The sequence below is a fragment of the Plasmodium berghei genome (assembly GCF_900002375.2).
Source record: "Plasmodium berghei ANKA genome assembly, chromosome: 1".
Taxonomy (NCBI): domain Eukaryota; phylum Apicomplexa; class Aconoidasida; order Haemosporida; family Plasmodiidae; genus Plasmodium; species Plasmodium berghei.
The window spans coordinates 301042-327399 of record NC_036159.2 but is presented as its reverse complement, the minus strand read 5'-3'; the positions used below and the strand labels follow the sequence as shown (position 1 = coordinate 327399).

Genomic DNA, 26358 nt, shown 5'->3' with positions numbered 1-26358 from the left:
ATAATATTTATCATTATATAATAACTTTAAATTTAAACAAATTCAAATTAAAAATTCTTTATCGTTGCATATATTCCCTAAAGTTATTAAATCAGTTCGTAATCGAATATTGTCAATTAAAGTTTCTTCCATAACCTTTCGCATATCATCATATGTTAGTTTATTTTTAAATAAAACGAAATTATTATCAATTCTGCAAATAAATAAAGCAATGAAAATAGTGAAAATGAACAAAATAATGAAAAAAATTAGTATATAGTTGTATACACATATATGCAAATTGTTCATACGATTTATGCATTTACATAAACAAAGCTTTTGAATAGTTTCAAGCATGCCATAGTAGACACTCGAACTATTTGCTTTTTCCTTTTTTTTTCTTTTTTGTGACCTACCTAAAGTGCCTTTGGCCGTCCAAGGCATTCCTTTTTATCAGATGTGAAATTATTTCAGTTTTTGTATTTATCTCTTGTTTTAATACATTTTGATCATCTTTAAGTTTTTCAATTTCTTTTGTAAGAAAAATAATTTCATTTAAAAGCTCCTGTATTTTTATTGATGTTTTATATTCAAATGTTTTGCATTTAGAAGTCTTTTTATCATCAAATACCAACTTATTTTCTTTATTGATATTTGTTATTTTTTTTAAAACATTTTGATATTTTTTATGAATTATTTTATTTTTTTCTATTTCATCTAATAATAATTTTTTTAGTTCCTTTAATTTATCATTTTTATCCAAATCTTTTTTTCTTTTTTCGCTCGATTGATATTCATTCAAAATAAGTTTGTATTCATTTAAAATTTCTATTAATTTTTCTTTGCTCATTTTGTTAAAGTTTAAATTGTTTATTTTTTTGAGTCCATATACTATTTCATTTACTTTTAGCGGTTTGCGCCATTTTATTTCCGAGTTGTTTTTTCCGGATTTATTTTTTTCACAATAATTGAGGTAATCGAAATCACTTTGACATTTCCTACCATCCATAAATGTCTTAATTTTTTTTATTTTAGAAGCATTATGGTTAGTTTCAATTTTATTTCTAACTCCCATATCGTTTATATTTTTATTTTTATCATTGCAATTAGTATTGTCATTCCAATTGCAATACAATGGACAATGGCTATACATAATTTTTTTTTTTTTAATTTTGTCCTTCATTTTGGTATGTGGATTTTCGTTACCAACCCAAAATGAACGTATTCTGTGATTATTTTCGTTAATAAATTTTATAATTTTTTTTTTTTCATTTTTTTCATTTTCCTTAATGTTGTATAAAATATTTTTGTGTATATACAAATCCTCAGATATTAGTTGTATATATTCATAATATTTATTTATTTTTTCGTCTACAATTTTTTTTTCTGTTTTTAATTTTTTATACATCTCTGATTTTGTATTTATTATATATTCTAGTTGTTTAATATAGCATTTTAATTCAAAATTAGTTTTTATATGTAATAGTTTATCACAAAGAAAATTTTGTAATTTTCCTTTTTCATCTTTTAAAATTTTATTTTCTGCTTCCAAAATTTTTAAGTTATCTTTTAAATAATTTGTATTAGATTCTTTTCTATATTCAAAATTTTCTTCAAAATTTTCTTCAAAATTTTTTATATTATTGATTTGCCCCGAAATTTGAATTAATTGTTTTGTTTGTCTTTCATTTATATCATTTAGTATTTTTTCATTTTTTTTTAATTCATTTATTTCATCAATATATTTTTTATTTATATTATTTAAATGACAAATATCAATTATATATTCTTTATAATCTACTAGTCTATCTATGGTTACATTTACACATTGCTCAACAATATATTGTATCTCTTTTTTGTTATAATATTTAATTTGTTTGAATTTATTTTCAATATTTTCGCAATTACAATGATTTCCCATTGTATCATCACTTCTTTCAACGCCTTCATTTTTATCACAAAAATTATTTTTATTTATATTTTCCATAACATCTTGTATTAAATCTTTTAGTTTTGAATTATCAAAAAAATTATTATTTTCTATTTTATCATTCTTATCTCCTGTTTTTATAACACTACTATTTGATTGGTTTGTTACACAATTTTTGTCATTTAAATTAGATTCTTTATTTTTTCCTATTTTATTTTGGTTTATTTTATTGAATTTTCCACCCTCTTTATTAAGTCCCTCTTTTTCATTTCCCACTAGATATGCCCCATCTTTTACTTGCCCACGCTTTTCATTATTGTTGATATTGTCACTATTGTTGATATTGTCACTATTGTTGATATTGTCACTATTGTTGATATTGCTCCCTTTTTTTACTATATTATTTACGGAATTCATTTCTGTGCCCTTAATATGTTTGCTACTCATTTGCAAAATATTTAATTCGTTTTGGGGAGTTGCATTTTTAATTATATTTTTATCCAATAAGACATTGTTTGAATCTGTGTTGGAATTTATGTGTTTGTTTTGTTCGAAAAATATCAAATCATTTTTTTCGTTATTAATTATTAATTTGTTATTTAATTGATTAAGTATTTTTTTCTTTGTTAAGTCTATATCATGTATAAATTTAAACATGATTATCGATATTTTTTTACAAAAAAAAAAAAAATATATACTTTGTTCACATGCTAATATATATATACACTTAATTTTATTACATCATAATATTCCCATTTTAACAGTACATATATATATATATATAATATATATATATACATGTTTATAAATATTTATACTTATACATGTTGTGAAATATGTCTGTGTTTAATATGTACAGACAACTTAATAATAATTAATTTATCATACATGTTACATTTATGTGTATAATATAATTTTATATAGTTTTACAACTATTTGAAAATATGAATCATTTAAAAATAAAAAAAAATTAATATTAGTAATTTTGTGGATCGCTAAATTACCATATTTTTATTTTTCATGGAAATTAAAAAACAAAAAAATTTCAATTGCTTTATAAAAAAAAAATACAATATAATAAAATATTATAAATAACAAATTGCGAATATATGGCGAAATAAATATAAATTTATTGGGGAAAATAAAACGCGGATTGAGAAAAAAAAATAGTATATGAATGTGAGCACTAATGTAAATGTATATTTTCCAAGTTTTATTAATACTAAAATGAAGAAATAAAAAATTTTATATCCTGAAGAATAAAAAATTATTTATATTATTGTATAAAAATTTGTGACTAATTTTATAAAAATAAATGAGCATAATAAAAAATGTTTTTTTTTATTATAATGTTTGAAGTTAGTGATCTGGTTAGGACCTAAGTCATTTTTCTTAATAAATCGCATGGAAAACAAAAAAAGTAAACAAAAAAATAAACAAAAAAAAAAAAATAAAAGCAAACAAAACAAACAAATAAAATAATAAAATGTGGAATATAAAATTAATTAAAAAAAAAAAATGAACTAAATTTTATAAGATGGAAATATCACATTTCTTGTCTTTATCTCTTATGGGTATAAAATAGCAATTACTATACATAAGTATGAAATAATAAAAATATAAATTTGTATTTTATATTGTTACCAAATATGTATATTAAAAGAAACACCAAAAATATAATAAATACAATAATAAAAAACTATTTAATTGCCCATAAGATATATAGTATAATTTAATTTCTTTTTAACTTTATATCATGGTTGATAGATATCAGTAGGTAAATTACCAACATATATAGATGAATATTTTACAATTTTCTTATTTTGTTTTTGCTCATTTATGTGTGCAATAATACTAGGCAATCTTGATAAAAAATATATTGTTGGCAATAAATTTACTGGAATATTTAATAAATAAAATGTTAACATGGAATAATAATAGGGTGAAGGATATTTATTTTTATATTTTAAAAAAATGTCTTCAATTTTTGTGAAATGGTTTAATATATATATACTCTGTTGTGATTGGTTATTACAATAATCTGTTAAATATTTTTTTAAAATATTTTTTTTTTTTAAAAAAAAATTGTTTTTATAAAAAAATAAGTCAACGTTTGGTATATCCATAATTATGTCATTTATATCATCTTCTGTTTGTTCTTTTGAATAGATATCTAAATTTAAAAACGATTTAAATGATAAATCAAAATTAATATTTTTAAATGTGTCTATATAAAAAGTAATAGCACATAAGTATATATTAAAATAATTATTTTTTTCATTCATATTTGATATTAATCTTAATAAAAAAATGTTTTCATTTATATTAGTTTCGCATATTAATGTTAATAGAACATTTAACAATTTTTCTTTATCTGTTTTTGAAGTTTCACTTTTATCCATTATTTCATCGACTTTTTCCACATCCTTATTTTCATTCCATTTTAATTTGGGGGTATTACTTTCTAGCATATTATTATTCGAATAATTTTGAAGAATAAATAAACATACATTGTCATATTCTTTATCTGTAAAGATATTTTCACATAAATTGTTTTGTGAATAAAAAATAGATAATAATCTTAGTGAAATAGCTAAAATTTTGTAATAATTTAAATTCATGTCTTTATTATTTTCTTCAAATAAAGATAAATTTAATATACATATTCTTATTAATTCTAATAAATTATTATTTTTTAATATCTTCATTATTTTTATAATATTTTTCTCATTTTCTACAAATTGGATATATTCTTTTTTTAAATAATTTATATTTTCATTAAGTTCTGTTTTGTTTGGCATTTTTTTGTATAATAATAAAAAAACTATTTCATCAAATGTGGACATTTCGCACAAACTTCGTAAACAACGGCCTCGATAAAACACATTAGCTGTTCATACGAAAATAATAAAAAAAAATATATGTTCATAATTAGTCACCTTTTTATAGGTTTTGTCATAAATGGAAAGAAACACCTTAACAAGCATGGGAATCAAATGCATTCTCAAAAAATATATATGGAATTATAAATCAAGAAATTAATATTTTTTTCTTTTTTTTTGGTTATTATAAATTACCCTTGAATTCAAAATATATTTCTGTTTCCAGAAAAAGATGAGAAAATGTGTGACCATTTTCTTTTTTGTGTTTTGTGAATTTTATCTTGTTAACATCTTTCTTTTCACAATTACAAAAATATTTTTTTTTGAAATTAATATTTTCTTTTTTAAAAGATAGGAGTATATTTTCATAAGCCCTACATATATTTTTTTTAAACATATTCATAGTAAAAAAATATATTTTTCAATTTAAAAAATACTATATATATATATATTTTTATGATAAATACCTTAACGTTTTAAATAATATCATAAAAAAAGTAGAAAATTTTTTATTTGATCATTTATTTTTGTGTGTAGTAAATATGCAATAATGCACACAAAATATTATTCTTGTTAAAACTGTTGGCATATAAACATGTGCATATACATATTTTTTAAAATTACAACAGTTTTATTGTTGTAAATACACGTTATTTTTGGATGTAGCTTTAAATGAAAAAAAAATAATATACATACATGATGGGTCGCAAAATATATATAACAACCACAACTTTTTTTTTTTTTAATTAACATTTGTGATATTTATTGAGGTTCTTAATCAATGCTTTCTATCGGTATGCCACTAATAATGCATACTGCAATATATCCTTATTTTAACTATAATTTTTTCTCTTTCTCTCTATCTATATATTCAATTATTTTTATTTCGTGGATATATTGCATGTACATAATTATATGAATACTCGTTTTCATTTATGTTTGCTATATATTTAAAATATTGCTTTCTGGTTTTGTTTAGAAATGAATAACATCGATGAAAATATATCTATTTCGAAATATATATACAAAAAAAAAAAAAAAAAAATAAGCACATATTATTCGCTATTCTAAATAAAATTTTATAGAGAAAAAATAAATAAACAAATCTGCATATATTTTTAGTTGATGTCGTTCTATATTCATTATTTATATTTTTTTTATTTTACAATGTTTTGCGAAAAATTAAAATATGAAATCATATTAAAATTTTAAAAGTATATCAAAAATAAAAGGCTGTGATTTTTCGATATTTTATTTTAATTAATTATTTAAGTAAATATATATATATTGTATTATATGATAAATTTAAATATGTATTGCAAATATTATATATAGATTTTTGAAAGGGAACAATATTAGCCCTATATGGATTAATATTCGGTTATTTATACATTCATTTTTTTTAATTTAGGTGTGATTTGTTTCGATATTAATTATAATATATTTAAATTCATATTTTTTTAGTTTTAAAATTCATATATTTTCCTTAAAAATGTACAAAAAACGAATATATACGCGATTTATATAATCACGACTTATCATTGTTTTTTTTTATTTTGTAATGTTAATAGCTATTTTTTTTTTTTTAATATTATGACTTGTTCATATTTTTTGAAAACAATTAAATATGTATGATGAATTATTTTTTGAAAATATGTATTAAACCATTATAATAAATAGCTATGATCACATATATATAATACCATTGATATACCTAGCTATTTGTATATATAGATAGCTCATATTGTATGCATAGATATATAAAATTACATGACCTCCAAAATTGATTAGCCATATGCATGTACATGTGCATATAAATCATTGATATATTTTTGTTTATTTTTTATAATATATACTATAATAATTTTATTTATTTACACGACTCGAAGAAATTTCCATCTTGCAATATAGGGGCCTAAGTATTTCTTTAGCATAAAAATGGATTTACTTTTGGCAAAAGCAATTTGCATTTTTGCATTTCTGTCAGTTGCAACAGGGGGATGTGCAATACCTTATATTTTGGGATTATTTGGAAAGAGAAATAGAAATAAGTATGAAAACAAGGTGAAAAATATTTTATCGAATTTAAATTGTTTTGGAGCGGGCTTTATTTTTTCAATTGTTATGTTTCATTTACTTCCAGAAACAATTATTATTGCAAGTTCTCATAAAGACATTACCATATTTAAGACCCATGATCCTGAAATGAAAACCCTATTTATATTTTTTTTTGTTTTTGTGGGTTTTTGTATGCAATTAGCTTTAGAATATGTTTTACCCACCGATACTAATATCTGTTGTATTGATCATGGGGCAGTGAGATTTACCGATGATAATGATCATATCTTGTAAACAAATTGCATGTTTTATTTAAATTTAGATGAAACAATTGTTGATATTTATACAATTGTAGTTTGTGTGCATATATATTCCTGTTTTTACTATATTTTATTTTAAATTTAATCACTTTTATTTCACTTGTTCAGAAATATAACAAACCATACGTTAGATAATCCAAACACCGAGATTCCCAACGCGGTACAGTTTTATAAATGTTACATTTTCTCTATCGTATATATATATATATTAATGTTAATATTTTTTTTTTTTTTTTTTTCTAAAGTCTATCAACGCAGATACACATTATCATCCACATGAAGGTGGCCATTCGAACCACAAAAATCGTTTAACAAAAATTTTAGATGTGTTAGCATTACAATCTTTTTTCTTAACAATTTCCTTGGCTATACATTCTGGGATTGAAGGTAGATAAATAAAAGGGTGATTAAGTTTGGGGATTTATCATGACACTGTATTTGTTGTGTATAAAACAATTCAGTTATTTAAGATATGCTATATTTTCTCGTTCATTTTATCTTTTTTCATTTTCTTTTCCTCACAGGAATGATTGTTGGGACATCTGATGATTCCCATTTTGTTTTTATAACCACATTTTGTATTTTGTCGCACAAGTGGATAGCCGGAGTTACAGTTTCGCTTTCCTTAAACCGGAATAACATTGTAATATTATTTAAATAAGAGTGCATAGCGTGCGCTTTTCCATTATGCATTTTACCACATGCACATGCATATACGCATTATGCACACAAATTTTATGGATATTTTTTTTTTCTTTTTCAGAGCCCAAATCTTAAGATAATTCTACTTCTTATTTTTATTTTTTCATCACCCCTTGGAATAATTGTTGGACATTTGGTTCATTCTTCAGGTAGATGGACACAATCTATGATATGTTTCATATTCAGTTATTTTTCAATAGGTTTTTTATTTCTACCTTTTCATTTAATATATATGATTTTTTTTTTTTTTATAGGGGAAAAAATTACATGTGTAATAAATGCATTATCTATAGGAACATTACTTTTTATTGGTTGTGAGGTAATATAAAAATAAACATACAATAAATTAGTTTACTATAGAAATTGTAGTATGTATTTAATATATGGACTATAAAATGTGTCACATTTTTTTAATTGCCTTTAATATTTATGCAAAAATTTACAAACTTTTTTAATTTCACACACATATATTTCTATTTTTTTTTTTATAGATACTTCTAAACGAGATACAAATGAAGTATACAAGAAAAGTTCGATTTTCTAAATGGCTTAGTTTTTGTTCATCATGTTTAATTGCATTTTCAATAATTTATTTTACATCACATATTGCCCCACATCAACATTCGCACGAATTGAATGTGAAAAAATAAAATTATACAAATATATAAGGACGATAAATGGCCATAATATATAAGCAAAGAACGAGCCAATATTATTATTTGGTTAGTTGGTGATTATATATTTAAAACAAATGGAAATACAATTTTGAGAAGTTAAAAATAAATGAACGAATACATAACCATCGATACATTGGTTATTGTATTTCCTTTTAAATTTCTTTCTTTATATAGAAAAAAATGTATTTTTTTTTTTCCCCCTTGTATTTATTTTTTTGTGTATATATACAAGATTTGTTTAATATAAATTAAAAAAATATTTTTAATGTTTTTAAATAATTGTTTGTGTGTTACAGTTTTGTAAAGTTTTTAAAACTATTTTTTTCTCTTAATATTAAATTTAATAGATTGTACAAAAAAATATAAAATATAAAAAAATGAAGATATTACAAAAATGGAAAAATATAGTAAATCATTGACTAGAACCAAATTATTATAATAAACAATACCATAATCCACAAGGTTTCTAAAATTATTGGTTGTTTGTTTTTTTGCACTATATATACATAGAAAATAGTATAGGAATAGAAGTTATGATTGCATTGCATAGTTATATAAAAGATAATAAATCTGAGTCGATCGTTGTAATATAAATGTGAATACTTTTAAGATATTATTATTTTCCAAATAGGTATTTGCAATTTTTTTCAAATTAATTTTATTAATATGATTAAGATTGATATTTTCAATATTAATTTTATTTACTTTTTGATTATTTAGCATAGCAAAAGTAAAATAAATAATACATGTTAATATTTTTTTTAAAACATGTATATCTATTTCTGTATTTTCTAAAAACTTTTTAACATGATCTAATGAGCATTTTTTATCAGTAAAAATATTGTCTTCACAATTAAATAATTCCGTTGTTATTTCATGTGCATTTTTTTTAAATCCATTTTTATCATATAAAAATTTATTTATTAAAGCATGTTTTTTTTTATCTTCATCAGTTGTTTTTTCCTTTCTTATTAAATTTGTTAATAAAAAAAAAATTATATTAGTTAATTTTTTCATTGCCACAGATACACTTTTTAACATATGTTTATTTTCATATTTAATAATATTAATATAATAAAAAGATGTGTTCATAAATACTTTTAAAACAATTTTTATATATTCATAATATTTGGTTTTATATTGTTGTACATATTCATCATAGATTCCTATATCATATTCAATTATATCTAAACATAAATTAATACAATGGAATTTTATTGAATATTTAGGAATAATATTTTGTAATATTCTATGTGTTCTTATATTTTTTCTTCTCATTTCTTTTGTATCAAAATTATAATTATTTTCATCAATATTATTATCACTTTTAACATTCACGTAATGATTTCCTCGGGTTTCTTTATGACTATCTATATCAGTTGTTACTAACTCATTTTCATCTTTCCAACTTATATCATAAATAACAAAAATAGATAAAATATTCAAAAGATCTTTAACATATTGAAGTATATATGTATGTTCTTTTATTATATTACATATATTTAATGATATTTCGTTAAATTCAAAACATAATCCTTTATCTATATAAAAATAATTATTTTCAATAAACCCATTATTGCTATTACTATTTCCAAAAATTGTATTCATATTATTACTAAGTACATTTTTATTATTATAATTCCCAATAATAAATTGACTATTTTTTTCGTTGTATACTGAATTTATTAATTTAGAAAAATTGTTTTTTATAGAATCCATTTCTCGAATATTTTTTTCTTCTTCTTCTTCTTCGTCTTCTTCTTCTTCTTCTTCCTCATTATCTTGACTTTCACTTTCGTCATAATCACTGTTATGTTCATTACTTTCATATTCTGAATAATTTGGATGAAAATGATTTCTAAAATAATTTTCTTTTTGTATTGGTATTTTATTAGGGATATTATTTTCATCATTAAATTTGTTGATATACCTGTTTATGTTTTTAGATGAATCAATTTCTCCAATATTTCCTTTTTTATTAATCAATTTTTTTTCCATATATGTTAAATTTTGTTTGATTTTTTTCGATTTATTATTTTTTTTTTTATTAATGTTTTCAACAATTTTTAATTTTTTTAAATTTAAATAATTTTGATGTATATATAAAAGATAATTTTTATACAACCTTAGTAAATAATAAGTACTCGAATATATTATATCTAAATTAACAAGTTTAACATTTGAATGATTTATTAAATTTTCTGTATATTTTGTATTATCATTTATATCATTTTCTTTATTTGTTTTTACATCTGTTTTAGATTCATGAACAAAATTTAAAGGTTTATTTGATGAATTACTAGTATTATTTGATGGCTCCCGTGTAAAATTACAAGTAGATGCATAACACAAACATTTATATACAAGATTATGATTATATGTTGTAAAATTATTTATTTCATGTACTATTTCATATGATTTCATAAGGTAGTTATTAACAATTAAATGATTTGTAAAAATAGTTATATTTGTAGTTATCCATTTTCCTATTATATTAAATAATTGCAATCCTTTTTTATCTATAACTTTCAATATAACTGTAATATATGATATAATTAACATTGGAAGTGGTATATATATATTTTTATTTTCAAGAAAATTTGTAGGAAATGTTAAAAAAGATATGCTATTTGATAAATAGTTAAATTTATATTCATATAAATTGTTAAATATATTGCTCTTTAAAAATAAACTAAATAAGTCTTCACTTGAAATAAATTCATTTATATAAGATGTATCACATAATGCACTTAATAAAAAACAAGTGTGTAATATTTTATTTTCATTTTCATTTCCAGAATTTTTGTTAAATATAAATAAATTTCCTTTTATGAGATTCTTTACATTATTTTCATCAATTTTTATATCTATTTCATATATTCCTATTCTTGTTAATAAAAATATTAACAAATTTATACTAAGCAAATTTAAATCATTTTTATTGTATAAGAAATTACTACAATATATTTCTTCATATAAATTTAAGCTTCTACTGTTTAAATGAATTTTATTTTCAAAATTATTTTTAAAATTTAAATTTATAACTCCATTATCTTCTTCACTCATTTTTACATCTACTTTATTTTCATTGACAATTTTGGTAGGTTCTGAATCTGCAAAATGAACTTTTTTTTTTTCCTTCATATACATCTGTTCTTTATTCAAAAAATAGTTTCCTATATCACTATTATCTGAATCTATTAAATTATGCATTGACACTCGATTCTTTGATTCTAAAATAGATGCATTATCAGTTAGTTCTTCACGGTTTTTTATCATAAATATCTCAGTATTATAATCTATAAATTTATATATATTATTGTAAAAATATATTGGAATAGTTGAATTATTATTTGTAAAAAAATTCTTATATGAATCAGTAAATAATGTACTAATAAATTCATTTAAAATATTATGATCTATTCTTTTAATTAATGATATAAACATATTTTTATTATTTTTTGAATTATATTCTTTTTCTGCAAAACAATAACTATAATGATATATATTTAATAATGTATATAAGCATTCATATATATATATAATTGTGTATTTGTTTAAAACTGGATGTTTTTTTGTTATTAAAATTATTAAAAGCTGTAATAAATCTCCAAAAAATTCATTACTTTTTAAAATTAATTTATAATATTCACTATGTATATCATAATATAGTTTATTGTCATCCAAATTTTTCGAACCTACATTATTACTATTGTTATTATTATTATTATAATTATTGTTAATAAAAAAAACAGATTTATATAATTCTCCTTTTTGTAAATTTGAAATTGTATCTATTCCATCGTCATGTATAGATGAGCTAGTGTTGTTGTATCTTGTTCTTGTTTTTTTATCAAAATTATTAATTATATTTGAACTACCGTCTTGATTATATGCTTTCGGAATGTTTATTATATTATTTTGGAATTCTTTTGTTAATATTTGTTTAGAAAAAACAGACGACATTTTCAATTTTTTGTTATATTTTAAATGATCAATCTTAAATTCATCATTATCACATAGATGCGCATCTGATTCTTTCCCTTGTTTAGAACCATTTATTTCATCATAAAATTTTATTTTTTTATTTATTTCATTTTTTTTATTATTATGTTTTAATATTTCACTACCTGAATCATCATCATTGTTTGTATCATCTTCGCCATCTATATTTTCTGTGTTTTTAAAATCAAGCATATTTTTTCCTTTAAATAAATTGTGAAAACCTTTGTTAATACATGATAAATATTTAAAAGCAAACTTATTATTATGTGATAAAAAAAATATAGTTATAAATAAATAAACAATAAAAAGGATTGGAGTAATTTGAATATTAAAATTTATATAATAAGAAGATTTTATTAAACTTGTTACACTTTTTAAATGACGTTGTATATTGTTTACTATATAAAAATAATTTTTCAAATAATATATTTTTTTTTTTATAGTATTATTTTTGATTTTTAAAATTAAATCAATTAAATATGTTATTTTTTCTATATATGTTTTATAAACAAGTAGCCAATTTTTATAATTTATGTTTAAATAGTTTATACTATTATAAATATATACATTTTTTTCAATATGTTCTTTTTTTTCTTCTTTTGATATATTTTCATTTATATAATAATCGTCTAAAAATTTTAATAAATAAGATTTATTTCCTATTATTTCATTTAAATTTTCAAAATTAAATTCATTTTCATTTTCTATATTTATTGGTTTTAGTATTTTATTTTTTACATTTTCATCAATATTATTATTTTCATAGTTTTCCACATATTTTCCATCATTAAATGTGTAATTGACATTTACATGTTTGCTAACTTTGTAACTGTTTAGTATTTTGCAAAAATTAACATATACATTTATTATATTTGTATATAATAAATGTACATTCTTTTTATTATATTCATTTATTCTACTTTTTGTGTTGAAACATTTTTCATTTATATCATTACATAATTTATTACTTTTTATATAATGTATATGTTCTAGATTTGAATAGTTATAAATTTTTTGAAATTCAAAATTATAATTAAATAAATAATAATGATAAATATAATGTTTTAAATAATTGTCATTATAATTTTTTACAATATTAATGTAATGGTTTATAAAATTCTGAGCATTATCAAATGTGAATATTGGGTTTAGAAATTCAAATAAATTTTTTTTTTCATTAAAATTTTCTTTATTTATTATATGAAAAATGTTACAATATTTTTGTGGACCTATATTGTTATTTTTGTTTCCCAATTCATTATTTGTTGCATTATTATTAATTGATTCAAATATTTGAATTGAATTATTATCTTCTTTGTCATTTGGAAAACTTAAATTAATAAATTTTTCAACATGTTTATCTATATTGATTAGTATATGATCTAATATTGGAATAAATATATTTAAAATGTGTAATGATATTTTGAAAAAAATTATTTTTTCAGTATCTTTTAATTTTTCGATATTTACATTTTGGGTAATATAATAAAACACATTATATTTGTTATGCCACATTGTATTTATTAAATTTATTATATATTCTTTTATTTTTTTATTTTTAGACAACATATATATAATATTCAAACTTTTAATAAAGTATATATTTTTTTCAAATGTATTATACTGTTTCAAATTGTTAGAGTTATTTAAAAATATATTTTTTTTGTAATAATCTTTTCTTTTTTTGTTTAGAAACACAATTTTTGAATTGTCGTTGTTTAACCCGGATCCCATTTCATATAAATTTTCATTATTCAAAAAATTATTTTCATTATCAGCTTTATTTATGTAATTTCCTAAAATGATTTCTTCTTCATCTTGACCATTTATAAATAAATCATCTTTAAATTCAAATTCATTTAATTTTTCATTTGTTAATAGTCGTTTTTTTCTGTCATTATGTTGTTCACCAATTTCAGCAATATTATTATTATAACCCACTTTAATCGTTTCAGATACATGCTCATAATTAGAAAAATTGACAATTACATTTTTTATCAACGAATTTAAGAAACAATTTTCTTCTAATTCTAATGATTCATCTATATTTGTGATAATATTTTTTTTATCCATTTGCTTAGAAGGAGTAAAAGATAAACCTAACAATGATAATACACAACTTTCAATTAATGAATCTGAATTATTTAAGAATAGAAATTTCCTAGTAATAACTTCATAAAAATATAAAATCAATTTTGTAATTGGCATTCTACTATAATTATTTAAAACACTATTATTTTTATTTAACCCCCCCCTTATTTCGTTATAATCTATATCTACATTTAATAAATGACTCAATTCAATCCATTCACAATATTCATTATTGATATATATATTTTTTTTTTGTAACTCTATAGATAGTTGTTTTTCAATTTCATTTTTTTGTGTTTTTAATATATTATTTATTGGGTTTAAAATGTTTTTATATTTTCCATCATTTTCTTTTTGTTCTTTTTCAGCAATTTTTTTTATATATTCTATATATTTCATTTTATCTACTTTATTGTCATAAAATATATTAGGAAATAGCATATTTTCATTAAGCTTATTTAATTTGTTGTAAAAATCGAAAACTTTTATTTCATCTTCTACAATTTTGTTTACATCATTTTGTTCATTTTCTGATTCTAATTTGTTATTAGTTCGAAATTTTATATCCTTTTCTTCACAATTTTGATATTTTATTATATCATTTTCATTTATTATTATTTTTTTGTTTGATGTTAAAGACGAATCATCAAAACCGCTTCTTCTTAAATTTGAAAAGGATAAATTATTTTCTTTTATTTCATAATTTATATCGTCATTTATATTTTCAGATGTATTCGTTTTATATTTATCATTTTCAGATGTGGCACTAACCTTTTCGATATTTAAAAGCTTAGTGAAATAAGAATGTCTTTTAAATGATTTAATATAAAAATATAATTTTAAATCACTTATATAAACAAGCTCACTTTCTATAAAATCATACTTTTCTGTATAAAATTGATTTATTGGTAAAAAATTGTATGAACTACAAAAACCTGTTACATTATAATTAATCGATTTTATTTCATTATAATAATCGTTTTTAGAATAATTATCATTTATATTTTCAGACGACAAATTATAAAATGTTATATTATCATTTTCTTCATCTTTTTCTTTATTATCATAAAATATACAAATCTTTTTACTTTTTATAGTGTCTATTAAATCAATATCTGATAAATAATCATAGACATATTTCGATTTATTTCTTTTCGAATTTTTTAATTTAAAATTTTTATATTTTAATATCATTTCATTTCTTAGACTATAATTATCATTTAATCCTATATGTCCTTTATTTTTTAAATTATTTATTTTTTTATATTCATTATCGCTTATATCACTACTATAACTGTTATATGTGCTATAGGAACTATTTGCGCTGTTTCCTTCTTCTATTTCTTCAAATAAATAATTTCCATCTTTTTTTGTTTTCAAAACCATATTTGAATTTTCAGATTCTAATTTATTTTTTTCAACTCGATAAATTAAATCGATTTCATCCATTTCATTATTTCCGCTATTATGTTTATTAATATAAGACAACCAGTTAGATGTGTTTAAAACTTCATTTCCTGATATTGAATTTTTTTTATTTCGTTCATAAAATTCTCGATCTTTTCGAGTACTTATCACAGAATCTTTTGTTTTTATATTATTTTTTTTTTTTAAGTAATACAATAAAGGAATGTCAATAAAATTGTTCAGAATATTTTGCATTTTAATTTCTCTATTTGATATAATATATGAATTGTTAAATTTTTGTTGATTTAAGTTATATATAAATATATTTTTTAATGCATATTTTAAATAATTAAATGATTCCGCATCTCTTTTTAATATATTTATCGTTGTTTTTGTATCCCGTATAATAATTTGTAAAATAAAATATATAATTATTTTGTTAATTTCGCTAGTTCGAAAAAAGTTTTTTAATAATAAAATTAAATAAGTAGTACTTGAGTTTATATTAATATTTTTAAACAAAAAATTATGTACACATATAGGGGTACATAATGATTCTGTAAAATTTATTTCCTTTCCATCCCCACCAGTAGATGCACCTGCTTCTAAACCTTCTTTTATTTGTTCACCCCCTCTTGAATTTATGTCATTAAAATTTGAAGTAATAATATTATTATTATTATTATTCAAAATCGATTCAGATATAGAATCATTTACATTTAAATTCATCATATTATTCATTGAAGTTTCATTATTATTTATAGAATTAAAATTTAAATGAAATTTATTAATTTTTTCATATAATATTTTTTCATTTTTCCATTGATTATACATATGTATAAATAAGACATCTCGTTCAAATAATATTTTTAAAATGCTCAATCCTAAAGATTTTATTTTATGAAAAAGTATATTATTATAACTTTCTTTTGAATATGAACATATAATATATTCCATTTTTTTTTTATAATAAGTTTCTGGTGTAAGCGTTGTAAATAAATTATTTTTGATATTTTTAAAATCCTTAAATTGGTCCGAAATTTTATTTTCATCATCTTCTTCCTCAATATTTGTTCGAAATAATGTTTTTTTCTTATTATATATAGTAATATAATCTGAATCATTTTTATATTTCGAAATTATTTTTTCTAAATTTTTATTTTCTTCATGAAGTATATTATCTAAAAATATTATGTTAAAAAATGTGTTCATAAACCTGTTTGATTCTCCTAAAATTTGTTCAAATAAATACATTGTTGGCCTAAAATCGCATAAATAATCGAACCTTTCGTTCATTACTGTATTTAATTTTTTATTATTTTTTGTGGAAGGTAATGGACCTTTTAATATTAACTTAAAATACATAAACACTAAAACTATTAATATATACATTTCTTTTTCTTTAAAATTTATATCTGATTTAGATTTCATATATCTTAGTTTGGCTTCTTTTATTAATTGAATTCTTTTCTCTTTTTGCAAATTATATTCATTTTTTTTTAATTCCATTTTATTTTTGTATATTTCAGCATTTAATACATTTGTTTTTATTTTTAAATCTTCATAATATTCTTTTAATTTATTTATATTATTAATACCTTCCCTATTTAATATATTTTGTAAGTTATGTTCATTTCCTAAATGCGAATAAATATTTCCTGTGCTAAATAAACTTGCATTATTATTCATAACATTTTGATTAGTTTCATTCCCAAATAGATAAGAGCTATTTCCTTTATTTCCCATTAAGTTATTTGAAAAACCCGTGCTATTATTACTAAATAGAGACGATTGTTGATTCATTCCCTGTCCTGTTAATGCTAAATTGTTTGAAGACAAACCCAACAAATTGTTGCTAGATGTAATATTATTTTGCTGAGATCCAAAAGAGTTATTGAATAGAGATGATGTTGTAGTTTGAGTCATATTGCTTGTTGTATTTCCAAATGATGATATTTGGGAAGTTGTATTTGCGCCAAATAAAGATGTAGATGCAGTTGGTGACGAAAATAAATTACTATTATTTGAAATCGTGTTAGATGTACCTAATGGGTTCTTGTTGAATATATTAGAGGTGCTATTATTTTGGCTAATTGGATTCAATAAACTATTTGTATTTGTGGTGCTAGAAAATATTGTATTATTTGTTAAGGTTGAGTTGCTTCTATTTGCTCCAAACAGAGATGTACTGGTAGATGCACCAAGTGTTCCTCCTAATTGACTATTTTTAGAATCCATATTATTTAACAATAAATTATTACTTGTATTCATTCCTGGTCTTGAACCCAAACCAAATCCACCACTCAGTCCTAAAGAATTCGTCCCCGTATTAGATGTACTTGATGTTTGATTGAGCATGCTTCCAAATGATGAGATAGTTGGGTTATTTTTGTTAGTTTGCATGTTCGATCCAAATATACTACTACTTCTAGAATCATTAATATTAGAATTATTGTTTCCCAAACTTGAACCCCCAAATAATCCTGTTGTATTTGACTGGGGAGTTGAAAATATACTAGAAGTATTTGTTCCTGAATTGGTGGAAAACATATTTAATCCAGTTTGTGGTTTGAAAATATTATTATTGGAAGAAATGGGTGCATTAAATAAAGAAGAATTAGATGCATCGCGAATTGTATTATTATTAGATGAGCTATTTAATCCTAGTGTTTCTTGAGATGGTGAAAGTAACCTAGATGTAGATGCAAACATTGTTCTTTGAGAATCCATAATGGAATGAGATGTAGTGTTTGTTTGAGATGGATTCAAGAAATTAGTAGAGTTGTTAAAATTAGATGTACTAAGAGATGATGTGTTATTTAAAGTATTCCCTGATGTTCCACTTAATATATTAGTTTGTGTATTTGAACTATTAAACATGCTTGAAAAATTTGTTCCTTTGTTATCTTGTTTGAACAAAGACATGCTAGTAGAATTTCCTAAAGCTATTGGGCTTGTTCCTAACTGAGATGTAGATGTTCCAATCCCAAAATTGGTTGGAAACGGGTTCAAAGAATTTGTAGGGATAGATGCAGATAAATTTCCACCCAAATTTGATGAAAAAGCTTTATCAAACATTTTTTGAGAATTTATATAAGGCTCAAAGGTTATGTTGTTTTGTCTGAGCATTTGCTCAATTTGATATATATTAGATGTGTTAATATTTACATCATTTTGCATTGTAATAATTTGGGATTCAATGTTTTTAGATTTGTTAATATAATAATTATATCTTCTTTTAAACATCGAATTTTCTTGTTTGTTCGTAAAAATTTCCAACTTAATATTTTCATCTAAAAAGTCTTCTGCCTCATATTTTTGATCCCGTATTTTTTTTAAAATAAAATTATTTATTAAATTATAAAAAATATTCTGAACAATATAGTTAGTTAAAACTATTAAATGTTTGCATACATTTTTATCATCGTCTGATATCATTAATTTTTTTTTTAAGCATTTTTCATATATATCATTATTTTCATTATCTTCAAAATCGTTTGAATTTATTTCTTTAATATTATTTCCAATAGTACTATTATTATTCATTCCTTGTTCTAAATTATTTTTAATGTTTTTTCCATTTTTTTCTTGATCACTTTCTATACAAATTTTATTCCCAATATTATTTGACTTGCCCATGTTTAGAATATTAAATTCTTGACCGTTATTATTTCGATTTTGACAATTTTCTGCATCTTCACTATTTTGTTCGTTATCAATTTCGTCAAAAAAATCATCAAAATTATAAAAAATATCAAAGAATGCACAATTTTGTGTTTTGGTACTTGAGTTGGAATTCATTGGCTTTTTTGATTTCATTTTAGCATCTATTTCTTTGATTTTTTCAATATTATTAAAAAAGTGCCATATTTTTGTTAAAGACATATTGAATTTTCTTTTTATTCCAATAATATAAATCAAAAAGTTAACACATTTCATAAATATAATAATAACTTTAAGATTAATTTTTGGAACTGATAAATTATTTGTTAATTGTTCTATCTTTTTATATTTTGGATTTTCAATAGATGCTTCTTTATCTAAAAAATCAAGTTTTTTTTTTAGCTGATCATTTTGATCCTTAAATTGTTTTACAACATCTAAAAATAGATCAGGAAAAATATTAGTGATAATACAAAGAACCGATAAAGCAGATGATGAATTTTTTACAAAACTAGAACATAATATTTCAAGAGATAAACATTTTAAATTTAATAAATCTAAAGATGAATTTCCTTTTGTTTTAACTATTTCATATAACATATCTAATAGATGTAATGTTTTATAATGCTTAACAATTTTATGTTTATCTTTAGATTTTTTATTACTATGCATATTCAAATTGTGTATGAACACATTTTTAAATTGAGTTGTATTTATATAATTTTGTGTATCTATCAAAGAAATCATATTATTATATTTTTTATTTCTAATTCTAAAGGGATTCTTTTCATCGTCATCAGGAAATAATTTATTCACATTATTATTTTCTTGTAAATGCATATTTGCTATATCCATAGATGTACTACTTGCTGTATTCCCACTAGCATTTTCATATTGCTCTAATAAAATATAATCAACTAATAGATTTTTATTTAAAGGCATATAATAACATAATTTATTATTATTAACTGATGATAAAAAAAGTAAACATTTTTCTAACATTTTTATACAATTATATGGATAGAATCGTTTTTCAAAAATGTTATTTAATAAATATCGTGCATCTATATAACTTTTTGAATCATCTTCTAATTCTCTTTTTAAAATTACTTTAGCTCTGTTCATAATATTTTCATTTAATGAACTTGAATCATCATCTTTAAATATTGGTGGCTCATTTTTTTTATCTTTAAAAAAATTTATTGCTTCTTTATTATCTTCAAAAAAAAATTTTATAGCTTCTTTATTATTATATGATCCATCAAAATTTGTTTTTAATATTTTGAATCGCTTTTCATATGAAAATATTTTATTTACATTATATTCAGTAAGCATTATACTCTTTATATTATCTAATTGGTTTTCTTCTGTTTTATTTTTAAAAAATAAATCTATCATGTTATATTTATTATATTCATATTTTAGTATATTATTTTCTCTTAACAAATTTTCTGCTACTTTATTATCTGCTAATAAATAATTTATACAATTTTTTTCTTCGAGTAAATTTTCTAAAAAATTTGACATCGAACTTTGAAGTTGTAGTGAATTATTATCTAAATTATTTTGCAATCCTCCAACGTATGAAATAGGATTTACTTGGGCTCCAAATAATGAAGTTACTCCTTTGAAATTTAAAAATAATTTGAGTTTATTATTACTTTGTTCAATGTCTTGTAATATTTTATTTGCATCTCTAGCAGATGCTGTATAATCATTTTCATAAGAAAGCAATTTATTATATGCATCTAAATTAGATGCATAATTTTTAAAAATTTTTTTATCATTTATATGCTTTTCAACAAGATAATTTTCTTTTATCAAATTTCTTAAATATGCATTATTCTTTTCAAGATATTCCATAACATTATTATTTTTTAAAATCTCTTTAAGATAATTATTTTGTTCAAATAATTTTTCTAACAAATTTAATTTAAAATAATTTATGTATGTAAAATATGCGTTAGAACAATAATCGTCATCATTATCATCATATCTGTAATCATTCCCATCATAACTATTATTGTAATTTCCATTTTCATATTCTTCTTCACCATTTCCATTTTTTCCATTTCCATCTTTATAAGATGAAAACAAGCTTACATTATTGTTTGAACTCGTTGTTGCATTTTGATTACTTGAAATATTTACACTTCTTCCAAATACGTTTCGATACAAATCTCTACTATTTTTTACATTAACTTGCCCATTATTAGTAGAATCTATATTTATAGAATCGATAAAACCATTGTTTGTTATATCATTAGATGTTTCATCATCTATTATATTAAAATTACCATTTAAAACTACTCCTGATTTTGTATTTCCACGTGTTTTTTCATATATATGTTGCTTATTTGTGATTTTGGAAAACTCATTAAATTTACCATTCAAAGCACAAGTAAATTGATTAAATAATTTTTTTATTAAATTAAAAATATTTAAATTTGCTGTTAAAGGTGTTTTAAAACACATAACAACATTTTCAATTATTTTCAAATCATAAATATTATTACATAAAACAGATGCAAAATCTAAAATTTGAACAAAAATATCTGAATAAAAATCGATACAAATTTTCATTTTTTCCTCGGCAATTAATTTTAAACTTCTATATTTCATTATTATCATTCTTCTTTCTTCATTTATATTATAATATTTATTTTCTTTTAATTGTGAATATTTATCATGCTCATTTTTGGAATTTCGAGTAGGAATCGTGTTAACACCATTTCTACTTCCACTATTATCAATTTCATGGATCTGTTCTAAATTGTGATGATAAAATGTATCATCGATTTCAGAAAATTCCATAATTCTCGAATGATATCTATTTATTATATTTTTCAAAATACATACATATTTTGTAATTAAACGTGGATAGTTTATACATAATATCTTTAAAAATGCTAGTATATCTATTATATATTCACCTTTTTTTTTATATATGTATATTATATTGTTATGCATATTACGATATGAATTTTGATGCATATAAAGATCAGAAGGATTTTGAATCGTTCGATTTAATAAAGAATCTGAACCCATTCTATGTTGGGATATGTTTATATTTTTATTAATTCCATCGAAATTTTGACGAGTTTGTGCATTATCTTGAATAAAAGATGCAGTGTTATTGTTTGAACTGGTAATTGTATCTTTAAATATATTTGCATCTTTGTTATCTATTTTTTTTTTTCGTTTTAAATTAAAGTCTCGTTTAATATGACTATCTATAAATGTATTCCATACATCTGTTGTTCTTCCATTTTTTATGAATGCTGATAAAAAAATACTGTGAAATAAATGAAATATTAAATTACCTATTAAGGTATAACTCGAAATTTTTTTTAAAATAAAATTCCGCAAAACTTTAAATATATTATCATCAAAAATAGATGAAAGTATATCTTCTTTGCTATTAATAAATAAACCTATAACAAATTTTAACATCAAAATGTTAGAATCATATGAACATGATCCAGTAATTCCATCATTAGATGCATCTTGAAAAATTTTGTCATTCCAAAATTCTTCGACAGGTTTTTCTTCGATTTTATTATATTTTTTTTTTTTTTTTGCTTCAGTTATTTTGCTAAAGAATAAATAATAATATGATATATTTTCACTAATATAATTTTCACTAATTATATAATTATTTTTTATTCCCATTAAATGTTTATAATCTTTTTCTGTGCTCATACAATTGTATTTCCATATTGTTGGTGTTTGAAAATTTTCAAAATCTATTTTTTTTTTTTTCAATTCTAAAAGTTCATTTATATTTTCTTTACCCGAGGATTGTACACTAATGTTAATACCATCTGGAGATGACGAATTATTTATTTTTATATTTTTTCTTTTTTCATAAACATATTTGTCTATATTTGGATGTAAGCATAATATTAATAATAAACTTATTTGTGTTGATAATGTAAGTGTTGATTTTTCAAAATTATTCAAACTACAATTACAACTATACCAATATCCAGTGCAATCTAAACATTTATTAAATATATTATTTTTTATTCCACATTTGTTTTGAGGGTTTATCATAGTATTTCCACTATTCTTCCCTCGCAAATTATTTATTTCAGAATGAAAATTGGAATAATTTATTTGATTATTTGTTACTATATTATTACTAAATTTATTTAATGTATCTACATCTACTAAATTTTGAGTTTTCTGGTTTATATTTGACATATTTTCGTTAGGTTCTGTTATAATTATATTAGGTATGCTATTTGTATTCCCAATACTAATTGGATTAGATACATTTTTTCCTTGAAAATTTGTAATTCCAGATTCTAATGATTGGTTTATCTTTGGAAAAATAGTAGATGGTTCAAAATTAAGAGATTTATAAACAGATGAGTTTAATCCATTTTCAGAAAAAATATCAAATTTATTCAAACCCGAATCCGATATATTTATATCTAACTTATAATAATCATCAACTTGTGAAATAAGTTTACTATTTTTAATATTTTTTATATATTTAATAATTTTTTTATTTTTTTTTTGTGATTCTAAAAATAAAAGATTGTCTAATTCTTTAACATAATAATCTGTTGATATGAAATCAAAATATTTTGTTGAAACAAGATGGTTTATTGATTTAAAAATGGACGAGATGTTATTTATATTTGCATGAAATTTAGAAAAATATAAAAACAATAAATCTAATAAATTAAATAATATATTTATTTTATGTGTTTTATAATTAAATGCATATTCAGCTTTATCGCATATTCCATCGAATTTTATTAAAAATTTAATTATTTTATCAATTTCTAAAAATATATTTTCAACAAAATCATTTTCTGTTAGATTAACTAATACATAATATGAAAATTTATCTCCATTTATTTTTTTATTATTAATATTTTTTTTTTTTTTTTTTTTAGAAATATTTAAACTAGCCAATGAATTATTAGTTAATGAACTATTATCACTTGATGATTTCACTTCTTCATTTTTTTTTAATTCATTATCTGTATAATTGTCTTCTTTTTCACTAAAATATTCATGTTTCATCGATTTGTTATCATTGTCTAATGTTATTCCTATTTTTTCATTCCTATTTATATATATCAAGATTTCTAAAAATATCATAATAATTAAATTCTCTTTTTCTATACATTCTTTTAATACCTCATTGATATATATTGTTTTACTTATTTCTGTATGTATGTTATTTTTTTCAATGTTTTTGTAAACATCGTTAAATAAATCACATACATAATAAACATTCCTATTTATTATCAATGAGCATTTAATTACATCTTCCATAATATTTAGTAAATTGGGATATTTTGTTCCCAAATAATTTTTTAAATCATTTTTATTTATATTATTATCTTCTTCATAATTTAAAAAATAAAATGGATTCGAAAATAATTCAATATTTCCATCAAAAAAACTTACTAACTCATCTTGAAGTTTTGTTATTTCAGTCAATGGGTTCTTATTTTTCAAAAAACATTTATTTTTTCTTTCCTCTTCATTGATAGAATATTCATAATAAATCTTAAGTTTGTGATACACTTCATAATAAAATGATGTGTTATGTTCTTTTTTTTGTTTTTTGTTATTTTCCTTTCGTATTGATTCGTCAACTTTTCCACCCCCAACTAGTTTATCATTTCCTTCAGAAATATTCATAGTTTTTATGAGATTATTCATAAACCCCCAAGTAAAAATTACTAATTTATTAGCATTCGCGTATCTACATATATAATCATGTGTTCTTTTCTCAAAATATTTTTATACAAAAAAAATAAATAAATTCAATAACTGCACATTTCTATTTGTACATTGTTTTTGATCCCATGCTTTTATTTTCGTCTTAATTTTTGGTAAATGTTATGGAAAATATAAAACTGTTTAATAAAATATACTTTCTATACAATTTTATTATTTATTTTTTACAAAATAAACTTACTATTTAAGAAGTATATAACTAAAACAAGCCCATACATACGTATGCGTGCAAAGAAAGTGAAAAAAAAATTATTATTATACCCAATTTACGATGATAGTCGAGTGCAAAAAAAGGTATTATGCTTATTGATTCACTTATTTATGATTTTATACAAAAATAAAAAATTATATGCAGATATTTACATTCATACATTTACAGCGCAAATAATATATATTATTTGTTTGTTTTTTTACAGAAATTATTTTCAATAACTGTCAATATAATACATATACAACCATTTGGAATTTAAACTCACCTTTTTGTAAGTAAAAAAAATATTAAGTATAAATTTAATATTATTGGAAATGTACGGAAATATGTAAAATTCATATATAAGTTATTCGTACTATTCATTTAATAAATAATACTATACTTACATATATACTTGTACGAATTTCCCTTTATAAAATAAATGGTCAAAATGAATATTAAATGTATTTTTAAAAGTCATTAATATTTTTGTTCTGTAAAAAAATATATATACAAAATTAAATAATGAATATAAACATGTATAATTAAATAAATTACATATATATATAAAATGTATATATATAATTAGTAAATGATGAATATATCCATGAATATTTTTTTTTAAGTATTTTTCTTATATGCTTATTCTTTTTTCACCTCATGAAACTTTTTAATTAATAGCATAATG

General features: G+C 20.7%; 4 protein-coding genes across 4 annotated transcripts; 1 reads left to right on the top strand and 3 right to left on the bottom strand.

Annotated features, from left to right (window-relative positions):
• Positions 1 to 42: 42 nt before the first annotated feature.
• Positions 43 to 2566, bottom strand: PBANKA_0107900 (conserved Plasmodium protein, unknown function; the record flags this gene model as incomplete). Its single annotated transcript, XM_034568416.1, has 2 exons — positions 43 to 193; positions 396 to 2566. The coding sequence occupies 2 exons, from the start codon at positions 2564 to 2566 to the stop codon at positions 43 to 45; spliced, it is 2322 nt and encodes a 773-aa protein (XP_034419679.1).
• Positions 2567 to 3663: 1097 nt separating this feature from the next.
• On the bottom strand, positions 3664 to 5194 carry PBANKA_0107800 (citrate synthase-like protein, putative; the record flags this gene model as incomplete). The annotated part of the gene is made up of 2 exons (XM_034568405.1): positions 3664 to 4799; positions 4987 to 5194. 2 exons carry the CDS (start codon positions 5192 to 5194, stop codon positions 3664 to 3666), a joined length of 1344 nt encoding a protein of 447 aa, XP_034419678.1.
• Positions 5195 to 6729: 1535 nt separating this feature from the next.
• On the top strand, positions 6730 to 8521 carry PBANKA_0107700 (zinc transporter ZIP1; the record flags this gene model as incomplete). Its single annotated transcript, XM_034568393.1, has 7 exons — positions 6730 to 7139; positions 7278 to 7329; positions 7415 to 7556; positions 7694 to 7812; positions 7933 to 8020; positions 8126 to 8190; positions 8363 to 8521. The coding sequence occupies 7 exons, from the start codon at positions 6730 to 6732 to the stop codon at positions 8519 to 8521; spliced, it is 1035 nt and encodes a 344-aa protein (XP_034419677.1).
• Positions 8522 to 9079: 558 nt separating this feature from the next.
• PBANKA_0107600 (nucleoporin NUP637, putative) lies at positions 9080 to 25402 on the bottom strand (the record flags this gene model as incomplete). The annotated part of the gene is made up of 1 exon (XM_034568382.1): positions 9080 to 25402. One exon carries the CDS (start codon positions 25400 to 25402, stop codon positions 9080 to 9082), a length of 16323 nt encoding a protein of 5440 aa, XP_034419676.1.
• Between the last annotated feature and the right edge of the window lie 956 nt (positions 25403 to 26358).